Raw genomic sequence first — 13,568 nt, 5'->3', positions numbered from 1 at the left:
TTGATTTTTGCTCCACTCTATTGTGTTGAGTTCTTTTATTTCAAAAAAAAATTAACTAATATAATTAACCTACTAATTCTACTTACTTCCGTGTCAATAAATTTAGTTACATATAACACTAGAGCAATCGTTAAATAATATTTTAATAAAATTATTCAATGATATTTAAGTTTGCTATTTATCAAAACTTAATTTGAGATATCTTGAAGTTACGAACGAAAACAAGAATCCATTTGCTACAATGGTTATTATATATGTTTTCTTCATGGGCTTAAATATGTTCTTGGCCACTAACAATAATATTGCATGTTTTGAAAAACTAGGAAAGGAATTTATATTTTTCTTGTGGTACAAGATTTCTAGTGTTCTTCATGTGCGTTGATTTGGTGTAAATGACAACACAATTTTCAATCTTGTTCTTTCAAATTGTCAATTACTGTTAACATTTGAAATGTTGATTCCCTCTCACTGTCTCTAAATATTCTTTGGTTCAAAGACAATACTTTGTGCCATTTCAGAAGTTGTAAGCATGCGTTTTCTACATGGAGTTGGAGAGCGACCAGGAATAATGGGAATTAGCTATTCCACAGCCTACTGGATTTACATGTATGTATTTGATATATCAGTAAAAAAAAATATTCTCGATTGTTGCTAGATATTATTTTAGCCTTAATTATGGTAAAACTTCTTGCTTTCTTAGGCAATTGGGCTATAGGGCTTATAAACTTGAATCCCCTGAAGATTTATACAATCCATTTATTTCCATGTACTTTGGTGCTGCCTATGTGACATGGTTATCCGAATATGAAGAGAGGTATGTTAAATTCAGCTATATACTTGCATATTCTCTTTCAGTTGTATCAACTATGCATAATATTTTTAGTAGTTTAAATAAATTAAAGTATATATACATATACGTTTGGAGAAATCTCCTTATCTCCTTAATATATTAAAACTATATCTTATTCCAAATTATTTATAGTGAGATGTTATTTTTTCATTTATCATATTTTCTCTTAAAATAAGACCTGAAATAATTAATACTTTTCTTATTTTTTATTTATTTATTTACTTACCTAATTAATTTGTTTATATTATTAATTACCTATAATTTCAATTCTTACTATTTTGGGTTTTGATAAACTGATTTTTGCAATAAATCCATAATTATGATTAGTAATTTTGGAAATAGAAGATTGAAAAAAAAATATACCTTCAGTAATAAAATTCATAAATAATTAAATAATTTTTGCTTGACATACTTCAAACCTACTATATATGTATTATTTTATTTGTTTCTAGGATAAATCAAATAAATAAATAAATTGATTGCCATGCAATTAGGGATAGTAAAGCGGGTCAATCCGTTCTACCCCACTCCGTTAAAGTTCGTCACAAAGCAGAGCAGATTAGCTCACTCTGCTAAAGTGATATAGACTGAGTTTGTTATCCCATCCCATCAAAAGGCGAACTAGCTTAGTGGGCTAGCGAGCTTGCCCGCATTCTCTCTCTATTTTTTTTTAAATAATCTGTATTAATATAATAAATATATATCAATAGTAACAACTAAAAACGGGTTCAACAATCAATATAGTCCCGCATTGAAAATCAAAACAGTAGATCAGAGGGTAAGCAAAATAAAAAAAATGGACAATTAGGAACAGATAAGCAATCATAATCCAAAAATTTAGAGACAATCAATACCTATAATAGAATCAAAAGCTCCACAATAGAACTAGCATAGCAACAAAGAACTGGTTTAGTAAAATTTTAATAATAAAAGAAACGAAGCATCAACTGTACGAATCTGGAAAAACTACTGGAGTGAGGGGTTGGCCGGCTAGGCCGTGATTGATGGCTTAGCTGAGACACAAAGAGGTTGTTGGTATGTGTTGATGGCGGAGGAGAGAGCTAACTGCTTTGATTTACAACAGAGGAGGAGGTTGGTTGCTGGGCGTCCAGGGTGGAGGAGGCTCGCCGCCGCTAGTGTTGCTAGACTGCAGTTGGTACTAACACCACAGCTGATGCTTGTTTGACGTCGCGCGATGAAGAATACACTCGTTTTAGAAGCTTCGAAGATGATGAAGATGATGAAGATAATGAAAGCGTTAGTGCATGGAGCTTCGATGATGAAGTTGACGAAGAGAGAATAAGAGAAAAGGGGACAAGCGGTGTGATTATGATTCTGAATGTTTGATGGGGTGAAAGAAAGGAGAGAATGGTGTTTTAATTTTAGGATTTTTTTTGGTCAAGTGGATTAGACAGTCTTAATCCTAGGCATTATCCATGCGTCACACACACACCCACATAACACATTCACACATACTACATGAATTTATTTTTTTGAGTTCATTTTTTCTCCTGTGGGACTTGAACCCAGGTCTGGTTGTTAAAGGAGGCATATGATATGCAACTCAACTAAGCCTCCAACCATTAGGATTTGACATATTACCAAAATACCTTTTGTTTTTAAAAAATTAAAACCTCATCCAGCTGGCCCAACTTGCTCTGTCCCGCCGGAGCCCACGGGTTCAACAGTGCAGTTAGGCGGGGTTTTTTTTTTGCAGGTTTAAAATTTCATCCTAGCCCGCCATTTTGGTGGATTTGGCAAGCCGGCCCGACAAGTTCGACCTGTTTTTCCAGGATAAATTCTGAGAAGCTGCAACAATTTACTATACGTAAACTCCACGTTAGTAAATCGTTACTAAGTAAATTTAGTATAATGGGCCTACCACCTACCAAATTGTTGTAGGACGATGCAACGATGTACAAGTAATTTGTAAATCGTGTTACCTTACAATAATTTACATGAAAGTAAACTGAGAGAAAAATATAACTAAATTTGTTGTAGCCTCTCACGATTTACTAGGAAGGTGGCTTGCTCACACTAAATTGTTGAAACTCCTGCTATTTATCAAGGATCAGAGCTGGCTTTATCACTCTAAATTATTGCACCCTCTAACAATTTAGTGGGATACTCATAAAACACAATATGTTGCAATGTGTTAGCAGACAATATGGGCTTATAAATGACACACTTAAGTTTGTTCAACGGGAATGTGAGTTGTTTAGTTGCAAATACAATGGCTGAAAGCTAATTTTTAGCCCTTGTACACCATAATCAAAAGATTTAGAAAAAATATGGAGAGGAAATAATTTTACTGATGATAAGGATCCAACTGGTATCTTTATTCGTCCATCAACTAGGTTTACAGAACTGGAAAATAGCATACCACAAAAACTTGTAGTATGTGAAATCTAGATGTAGCCAACTTATTTTACAAGATTCAAAATTCTCTCCTGCAAGATTTTGTGAAATATGATTCTTTTGTGATAGAGAGTGATAATGATTTTCAAGTTAAATTTCATTATTCCATAAAAGTTTTCTAAAGGTAAAAGTCACAAAATTGTATGTCAAGATTGAGGATATGGTAGCCCAACACTGGAGGATCTGCTTCAAATCCTCAATATGGTCTATTGGAAGAGCTTCTAGTTCAATGTCTATGGTTGCGTCGAATGTAGCATTAGTGCATCTCCTTGTTTTGGAGTAGATTTAGTTGTACATTTAGTGAGTTTGCGGTTGCAATGACATCTCCATCTTCCTCCTATGATTAGATCTTCTGTGGATTCCATAGAACCAAATCTAATAGAAGAGGCACTTCAAGAGGATAACCAGGACGAGGTGTCTTCCATGATAGATCATAACAACAAGAGGGCACAAGTTGCATTGCATCTAGCCAGAAGGAATATTTCTCAAGATCCAGAAAATAGTAATACTTGCTACACTTTTCAACTTTGAATCTAGAGGGTCAAGATACAACAAGAATTTCTAGATGTAGAATTAGGATTTAGGCGCAACAATTTGTTTGTCATGAATTACTAGCTACTTATATTTCATTTTTATGATCAAAGAATCACCTTTCGAAAGAGAAAGGGTATCTGGAAAGTTAGAAGTTATAGTGGACCTTACATGTGTTAGGCAACTCAAGTTTCTAGTGATCACAAACAGGGTTAAGTACGATTTTGGTCCCTAAGGTGTAGGACGAAAATTTTTTCATCCCCAACATTTTTCTGCATACAAAATCGTCCTTAAAGTTTAACAAAATTTTAAAAATGTTCTTTGGACCAAAATACCCTTCTCTTCTTCTTATTAATCATATCATCTCTTCCTCTTCTTCACCAGAAGCAAAATCAGCACCCAACCCTTCCCTTCCTACTTGGACCGCCCCTCCTCCCTTCCCCCACCTTCAAAACCCTCTGCCATATTGTCTCCACCACTACCTCTCACTCCATCGAGCAATCTCTCCATGACTCCTCCCTCTCCGTCACTCCCTCCAACGTCGAGCTCCTGGCCTCACAACACCTCGCCCTCGCCGTTGCTTGGCCCTCGCCCTCGTGGCGCCACGACTCACACCCTAATCTCGCCGCGATTCGCCCTTGCCTCATAGCACCTTACCCTCGCTGTTGCTTGGCCCTCACCCTCACCCTCACCCTCGCAGCACAAAGACTCGTGCCCTAGTTTTGCCGCGACGCGCCTGGCCGACGCCCTTGTGTTCCTCATCGTTGTTGGGGAGGTGGTGGTGGTGGTCGTGTTCCTCGCGCTGCGCCTCCCTTCCCCTTCCCTCCCCTCCTTCCCTGCCCTCCACCACCCTTTCCCTCCCTTTCCATTTCCCTCCCTTTCTTGTTAATGTTTGTTTTGACGATGGTGATAATTTTCTTGTTTCTTGTTCATGTTTATTTTAGTGATAAATTGCTATTTTGATTTTGATTTATTTAAGGTTGTTGTTGAAGGTTATTTCTTGGTACAAATGGTGATGGCGTGGTAGTGGGTGGGGTGGTGGTGGTGGTGAGAAGCGAGAGAATCGGTATTTTTTTATTTAAAAAGTTAATCTGTTTAAAAGGATGATTTTAAAACTATGTTGAATCTTAATGACGATTTTGTATGTAAAAGAAGGTTAAAAAAAAATTCGGCCTAAACCATAGACACCAAAATCGTACTTAACCCTTACAAACAACTTGGTTACAGTTTGATATGTGCATTGAATTTTTAATCTTTCCAGCATACCACATACTCCAATTTAGCCTTATCTATTGTAACTTAATCTAATCAAAATTATCACTACTATTCTAAAACTATTTCAGAATTAACCTACTTTTAATCTAATTCAAAATCTACCAAATCTATCAAGAATATTTGCACTAACCTCTTCGTTTATATAACCTATAATTTGAGTAATGTCGTTTAATCAGTGCAGACATTCTATTTCATCCATTACGATCACTTTTTCCTCTTTGTTTTTTCTTCCATCAATGCTGTAAGAATGGAGGAAAGAAAGGAAAATTATGATAAATCTTGAGGGAGCAATGATTTTAGGGCCTTTCTTACTAGTAGTGTGGGAGGGGGCAACAATTTACAACACTCGACAACTAAATCACTACAAGGGCAACGAATTAAAACCATGTATGCCCTAGTAAATCGTTGAAAGATGCAACAGTTTATCGTGTAGCCCCTACTAAATCACTGGAGGGTACAGTTAAAATAACTGAACATTATTCTCCCAACTAAATCGTTGGAGCCTACAATAATTTACTTGTCTAACAGCTATTCCTAATAAATTATTGCAAAATATAACGATTTAAATAATATACATTGTATGAAAGAGCCCAGTAGTGGAAATAATACAAAATATCCAATACAAGAACAATATGGAAGCAATCATAACATAATATGGTAGCAACTATGAACAAGCAAATATAGCAAGTAAAATAATAACAAAAACACACTGAGATTTTAACGTGGAAAACTCCCTCAATGTGAGAGGTAAAAATCACGAGTTATCTAGACCAATGAAATAGCTCCACTATAATCAAATGAGGTACAAGAGAGTCTCAAACAAAGCACAAATCGTGCATATAACCAGTCAAAATATCAAAGCACCAAAGCTTACAAATGAGAAGTAAGAAGATAAAAAAATACCCAATAAACAGAGCTGCTACTCGAAGCCTATTTCTCTCTTTGCAAACCTCCAACCAAAATCTTCACTGTTCAGAATGAAGAACAAGATGAGAGAAATCTACGGTCCAAATTTCACATTGATCCAACGGTGAAAGAATGAGAAACTGCTATTCAAAGATTGTTGCTCTGTGTAAAATTGGAAAACCTATTTTCTCTCTTGCGAAGCCAATTTCTCCCACTGCAGACTTTCAATCAATATCTTCACCATCCAAAATGAAGAACAAGATGATAGAAACATGCAATTTAATATCAAGCCGATCCAACGGTGAACGAATGAGAAATTACTATTTGAAATTTACTGTTTTACATAAAAACGAGAATTCTGTTTTTCCTCTTCTATCTCACTTTTATGGCTACACTTTCTCACTCTCAATAACTCCAAAAATCTTATTAGGGTAGAGACACAAGGGTGCAAGAATAAACCTCCAAAAAATTGGACTTGACTCTCACAAAGAAGAGAAAAAGGTCCAACAAATCTCCCCCTTCTCGACTAGGTGGAGGCCCTCGCCATTCCGGTGATCAAACAACATGTTTCAAGCTTATCTCTTGACAATGCTTTTGTCATCATATCAGCACCATTATAATCAGTGTGAACTTTCTCAAGTTCTAATGACTTAGAATTTAACACATCCCGTATCTAGTGATACCTAACATCAATATGTTTAGATCTAGTATGAATAGTAGAATTCTTGGCAAGATGAATAGCACTTTGACTATCACACAACAACACATAACAGTCTTGCTTGAGACCAAGTGCTACAAGAAACTTCTTCATCCACAACAACTCTTTACATGCTTCTCTTGCTGCAATAAACTTTGCCTCTGTGGTAGAAAGTGCAACACAGTTATGTAGCGTTGACTACCATGAAATAGCTCTCCCTGTAAACTTGACCAAATAACCTGAAGTAGACTTTCGAGAATCAATATCTCCTGCCATGTCTGCATCAGTAAAGCCAACTAGAAAAGGTTGCTCACTACCAAAACTCAAACTCAAGTTACTTGTACCTTTGAGATATCTCATAACCCATTTAACAGCATTCCAATGTTCTTTACCCGGATTAGTGAAAAAATGACTCACAATACCAACCGCATGAGCAATGTCTAGTCTAGTACACATCATAGTATACATCAAGCTTCCAACAGCTGAGGTATAAGAAATTTCATCCATTGCTTGTTTCTCCTCATCAGTGGTTGGACACTGCTTGGTGCTCAACTTAAAATAAGGAGCAAAAGAACTAGCAACACATTTGGTATCATTCATGCCAAACCTTTGAAGCACCTTCTTTATGTACTTCTCCTGTGACAAATAAAGCTTTTTGCAATCTCTACAACGAGTAATAGTCATGTCCAAAATCTGTTTGGCAGGACCCAAGTCCTTCATAGCAAAGAACTTACTCAACTATTTCTTCAACTCATTAATCCTCAAATCATTCTTGCCCACAATCAAAATATCATCCACATAAAGCAAAAGAATGAAAAAATCACCATCAGAAAATTTTTGCACAAATACACAATGATCTAAAGTTGTCTTATGATAACCATGCTCCCCATAATAGATTCAAACTTCTTATACCACTGTCTTGGAGCTTGCTTCAACCCATAAAGACTCTTCTTAAGCTTGCACACAAAATCTTCCTTTCCTTTAACAACAGAGCCCTCCAGTTGCTCCATGTAGATTTCTTTGTCTAAATCACCATGAAGAAAAGTTGTCTTCACATCCATGTGCTCAATCTCCATATCAAGAGAAGCTGCTAATTCAAGCACAGCACGAACGGATGACATCCTCACAATAGGAGAAAAAATCTCTTCATAATCAACACCTTTTCTTTGGCTAAAGCCTCTAACAACCAATCTAGCCTTATACCGAGATTTAGAATTGTGTTCTTCATTCTTAATTCTGAATATCCATTTGTTCTTCAAAACTCTCATACCTTTAGGTAGCTTCACCAACTCATAGGTATCATTTTCAAGCAAGGACTTTATTTCTTCTTGCATAGCTTTAAGCCATTGAGCTTTGCTTTCATCTTCAACAATCTCTCCGAAAAATTCAGGTTCTCTCTCATCAATCAACAAAACAAACTCATGTGGTGAATACTTTGACGAAGGCTTCCTCTCTCTAGTAGACCTTCTAAGTGCATTTACAGGAATTTCTAAAGCTGGTTGTTTATCTTGATCATCATCACCAAATTCATCAAGTATTGGATCAACTGTTTCATCTTCACCTGCACTTGTATCATGCTCATTATTTTGAACTTCAACTCTACCATCTTTTACCATAGGCATAAAGGGAGTAATATCCAAGTCAGAAAAATCATCACTAGGTTGAACCATTGGCTTTTCCGCATTATCAACATCCTTCAATGTTTGGTCCTCAATAAAGACAACATCTCTACTCCGAATCACCTTCTTGCTAACAGGATCATAAAACCTGTAACCAAACTCATCCATGTCATAGCCAATAAAGATACACTACATACCTAGTCTTTACATCAAGCTTGAATCTCTCATTTTTGAGAATATGAACAAAAATTTTACATCTAAAGACTCTTAGATGATCATAAGAAACATCTTTACTTTACCATACCTTCTCTAGCACTTCAAATTGTAAGGGAAAACATGGTGTCCGGTTCAAGACATGAACGACAGTGCTCAAAGCTTCACCCCAAAAGGATTTTGCCAATCTAGACTGTGACAATAAGCACCTAACTCTTTCAACCAATGTTCTGTTCATCCTTTCAGCCAAGCCATTCAACCGAGGAGTCTTCGGAGGAGTCTTTGGATGTCTTATACCATGCTCTTTATAATAAGCATCAAATAGACCTGAGTACTCACCACCATTGTCAGTACGAATGTATTTCAATTTCTTCCCTATTTCTCTTTCAATAGAAGCTTGAAATTATTTGAACACATTCAAAACTTGATCTTTGGTCTTCAAAGTATAAACTCATAATTTTCTAGGATGGTCATCAATAAAGGTTACAAAATAGATAGACCCTCCAAGTGTTCTTGTCTTCATCGGTCCATATACATCAGAATGCACCAAGTCAAGTATCTCTAGCTTTCTTGAAGGTGGATGGCTCTTGAAAGAAACCCTGTTTTATTTTCCAGCAAAGCAACCTTGCAACCAGATAAAAGATTCCTCTTGGATAACATATCCATGCATTTTTCACTCATATGACATAATCTCTTATGCCATAAATCAGTTTCATCAACAAACTCAATAGCATTAACATCTTTTACAATATTTGCTTGAGTTAAATAAAGAGTAGAGTGTTGTGTACCTCTAGCAACAACCATGGAACCCTTGGTGAGTTTCCAACTATCACGAGAAAATGAGCTATCCAAGTCTTCATCACACAACTTACCAACAGAAAGTAAGTTCAACCGAATATCTAGAACATGCTTCTCACACTTCAAAGTCAACTTAGTACCATTGGATGTTTCTAAACAAACCTGTCCAACACCGGCACATTTTACAACACCTTGATGAGCCATTATCACCAAAATTACCAAGAGTATAAGACGTAAACAAATTCCTCCTAAATGTAACAAATTCCATCTTTGACTTTCACAAATCATAATTAGAACTATTAAGAGTGATCATCCTATTAGTATTAGTATTAGCTTCCATTGTTCACAGAATCACAAGCCCAGAAAAATACCAACAAGCTCTGATACTATTATGAAAGAGTCCAGCAGCGAAAACAACACAAATATCCAACACAAGAACAATATGGAAACACTCACAATATAATATGGCAGTAACTATGAACAAGCAAATATAGCAAGTAAAACAATAATAAGAACACACCGAGATTTTAACGTGGAAAACCCCCTCAATGTGAGAGGTAAAAACCACGAGTCGTCCATACCAATGAAATAACTCCACTATGATCAAATAAAGTACAAGAGAGTCTCAAATAAAGCACAAATCGTGCATATAACCAGTCAAAACATCAAAGCACCAAAGCTTACAAATGAGAAATAAGAAGATGAAAAATACCCAATAAACAGAACTGCTATTCGAAGCCTATTTCTCTCTCTACAAATCTCCAATCAACATCTTCACCGTTCAGAATGAAGAACAAAATGAGAAGAATCTGGAATCCGAATTTTACATCGATCTAACGGTGAAAGAATGAGAAAATGCTATTCAAAGATTGCTGCTCTGTGTGAAACCGAAAAACCTATTTTCTCTTTTGAGAAGTCAGTTTCTCCCCCTTCAGACTTCCAATCAACATCTTCGCCGTCTAGAATGTAGAACAAGATGAGAAGAACACGCAGTTCACATTTCAAGCCAATCCAACAGTGAACGAATGAGAAATTGCTATTTGAAATTTACTTTTTTGCATAAAAACGGAAATTCTGTTTTCCCTCTTCTTTCTCACTTTTATGGTTTTCTCACTCTCAATAACCCCAAAATCTTATTAGGATAGAGACACAAGATTACAAAAATACACTTCTAAAAAGTTGGACTTGGAAAATAACTTTTTAAATTATTCTTGAAAATTAAATTTAAATAATATTCAAAACAATTCTTTACATATCTAAACATTCCATTATATTCTTGCGATTTTTGTTAGTTTATAGTAGGTAAAAAGAAAGTCCTTTAATATAAAATTGATCAATTTGGTTCTTTTTGGGGATTTATATTTGACATAAAAAAATTTGACACATAAGAATCACCTTGATATGTTAAATGTTCACGGTAACAGATAACTTCGGTGTATCATGTAAGTATTAGAAGAATATTAAGCTGACAATAGTAATAACTTCCCTAAACAAAAATGCATGCTGAAAAGTATTTTTTTAAAAGGAAAAAGAAAAAGGATTGAATGTTGATAATCACTATTTTAATTGTTTGTTTTATTTTCAATTGTATAACCAAGTCAATTCAACTCTTCTATTTTAAATTTAGGGAAAGAACTCCAGAGTTCGTAGTTCAAGCATATTGTGTAGGGCCTCAAAATGTGAATCCTCAGGATACAAATACCCTTTGGCTCAAATTTGAGGAAGCTCTGAGCAGTTACGAAGACAGGAAAGGGTACGAATTTTGCATTTTTCATAAGAATAGATAGATGGATGGACAAAAAATAGAGTAATTCTATGAAATCAATTTTTTTTTTAATCAATGTCAGGTAATTTATTTAAAATTATTTTACTTACTTTAAATTTTAGTTTTTAAATTATAAATTTTTAATCTTAAATTATAAATTTTCTAAATCTCAAAACTTTCAAAAAAAAAAAGAACTTTTAAAATAAAAAATTGACTAAAATTGACTAATAAAAATTGGTTCTTATATATTTTTTTAAAAAATATTGTCTAAAATCGCCTACTTTTACTTAACTAAAGATAACTTATCAAATGACGTGGAAGTAGCGCTTTATTTGGATTATATTAAAAAGTAGGGCCTTTTTTTTTCACTTTTTTATTTATTGTTATTCTTTTGCAAATTAAAAGGTGCGAAAATGTTGTGTTTTGTGCCTAAGATTAGTTTAGTAAAATTGTAAAAAAAATTACAAATCTTTTTGCTTATTATAAAATGTTAAATTTATCTGAATAAATAAAACCAACTAAAGATATGATAAGCTATTTCAATTGTGGCAAATGTTTTGTTTTATATTTAGAATAGCTTTTCTTTTTTATAGAAAAATTATCTTATTTTTCAAATTTGAACTTCGGATAATCTTATGATCATATGAGTTTTTCTTTGTAGGAATAATGATAGCTGCTCCATTATGTAAGTTGCGTGTAATTGTTAGATCAATTATGCTTCCGGGAATAAGTTTGAGATTTTTGTATTTTGTTTAAGATCTGTATAACTGGGATAGGGAAATTAATTTCTGGCATTCATTATTGGAAAAGAAACAAGCGATACAGAAAACGTTTTCCATTTTTATTTTAATATTTTTATTTTTAAGACTTTATGAAAAAAATTGAATACAGAAAATAAAAATAGAAATTAATTTATCATTTTCATTTGCTTTTTCATTAAATCTTGAAAATAAAAATATTTAGAATGAAAATAATTTTTTTTCCAAATCAAACAAGTCTTATATATTCTTTTAGAAAGTTTATGTATAGTTATAAATGAGATATGTGTATTTATAAATACAGAAATATAATTTTTAAAAATAATAAAATATTAATAATTTAAATTAGACTAAAATCTTAAAAATGGAATGTTTTAAAATAACAGAAAAAATAAACGATTTCAAATAATAAAAAAGATGGATGATTTTAAAATAACAGGAGATAAGCGATTTTAATTCATTAATTAATGAACAACTGAGCGTATCATATACTCGAAAACTGCCCTTAAAATTAACATATTATTTTTTTAGAAATCAACCCATTTAAATTAATCGTAAAAAAGAGTACATAATTTAAATATTTGCCTCAACGTGCGCGTTCTTCGCCACCACCAGTACATGATATTTGCCTCGATGCATATAATAATACCAACACACACAATCAAATTTAAATATAATATAACAATAGTTATTATTATCAATATCGAATTATATACTGAATATCAAATTATATACTCATTAGTAATTTTGATATCTGATTTTTTTTTTAATTTTCTTCCGTATAAGTATTCTTTTTAAATATTAATTTAAATGGGTTGGTTTGTAAAAAAATAATATATTAATTTTAAATGGATAGTTTTTAATTACATGATATGGTTCAGTCGTACATTAATTAGTGAGTTAAAATAGTCTATTTCATAGTTATCAGAACCGGACCGGACCGACCGGTTCGACCGAAAAACTGGTGAACCGGTAATCTGACCGGTTCGGTTAGTGAGTTGAACCGAATATGTAATTGAACCGGTCAACGGTGGTCAAATCCGTTGAAAACCGGCCGATTTGAGCTCCAGACCGCATCAAACCCGTGCGGGTCCACGGTACACATGCGCGCCGCTGAACCACAGTAGGAGCTCCCGTCCACATCAATTTCCAAAAAACGCAACATGGAAGATTCGAACATGGAGTGATGAGTATGCAGACCCTCGCTCCTGTCGCTACGCTATCAAGCATCTTTATAATTCTTATGACAAAAATTAAATATATAATAATCATAAATGAATTTTTATTTTCTTATTCTTTTAAACATGAATTGACATGGATACCAAACAAATAACAATACCTAATATACAAACATATTGATATATTAATATTGATTTTGTTATCTTTTATTTTCTCTCGTTCATTTAAATTGAGAAAATATTTTATACTAGTGACTAATTTATTATCTATTTTTGCACCATAAATATTATCTAAGAATTGATATTTGATTAATGATAAATATATTTTTTGAAAACATGCATTTAATTTTTTAGTTTTATTTTTATTTTTATAATTTTATATTTTTATTTAATTATGACCGGGTCAACTGGGTAAATCAGTGACCCACCAGTTGAACCAGTGACCCAGTGACCCAGTCATATGACCGGATCAATTACCGGTTCGGTTCTGATAACTATGGTCTATTTCTCATATTATTTTAAAATCATTCATCTTTTTTTATTATTTGAAACCGTCTATC

General features: G+C 33.7%; 1 protein-coding gene across 1 annotated transcript in view; it reads left to right on the top strand.

The window, feature by feature from the left end:
• Positions 1-11,990, top strand: part of LOC112771912 (uncharacterized) — a 28,624-nt gene extending 16,634 nt beyond the window's left edge. The window contains exons 10-13 of the mRNA XM_025816768.3: positions 497-606; positions 701-814; positions 10,935-11,060; positions 11,734-11,990. Coding sequence (XP_025672553.1) covers positions 497-606; positions 701-814; positions 10,935-11,060; positions 11,734-11,761 — 378 coding nt within the window. The 3' untranslated portion in view covers positions 11,762-11,990. The remainder of the gene's footprint in view (positions 1-496; positions 607-700; positions 815-10,934; positions 11,061-11,733) is intronic.
• The last annotated feature ends 1,578 nt before the right edge of the window (positions 11,991-13,568 follow it).

The sequence above is a fragment of the Arachis hypogaea genome, chromosome 18 (genome assembly GCF_003086295.3).
Source record: "Arachis hypogaea cultivar Tifrunner chromosome 18, arahy.Tifrunner.gnm2.J5K5, whole genome shotgun sequence".
Taxonomy (NCBI): domain Eukaryota; kingdom Viridiplantae; phylum Streptophyta; class Magnoliopsida; order Fabales; family Fabaceae; genus Arachis; species Arachis hypogaea.
This window is presented reverse-complemented; position numbering and strand designations above follow the sequence as displayed.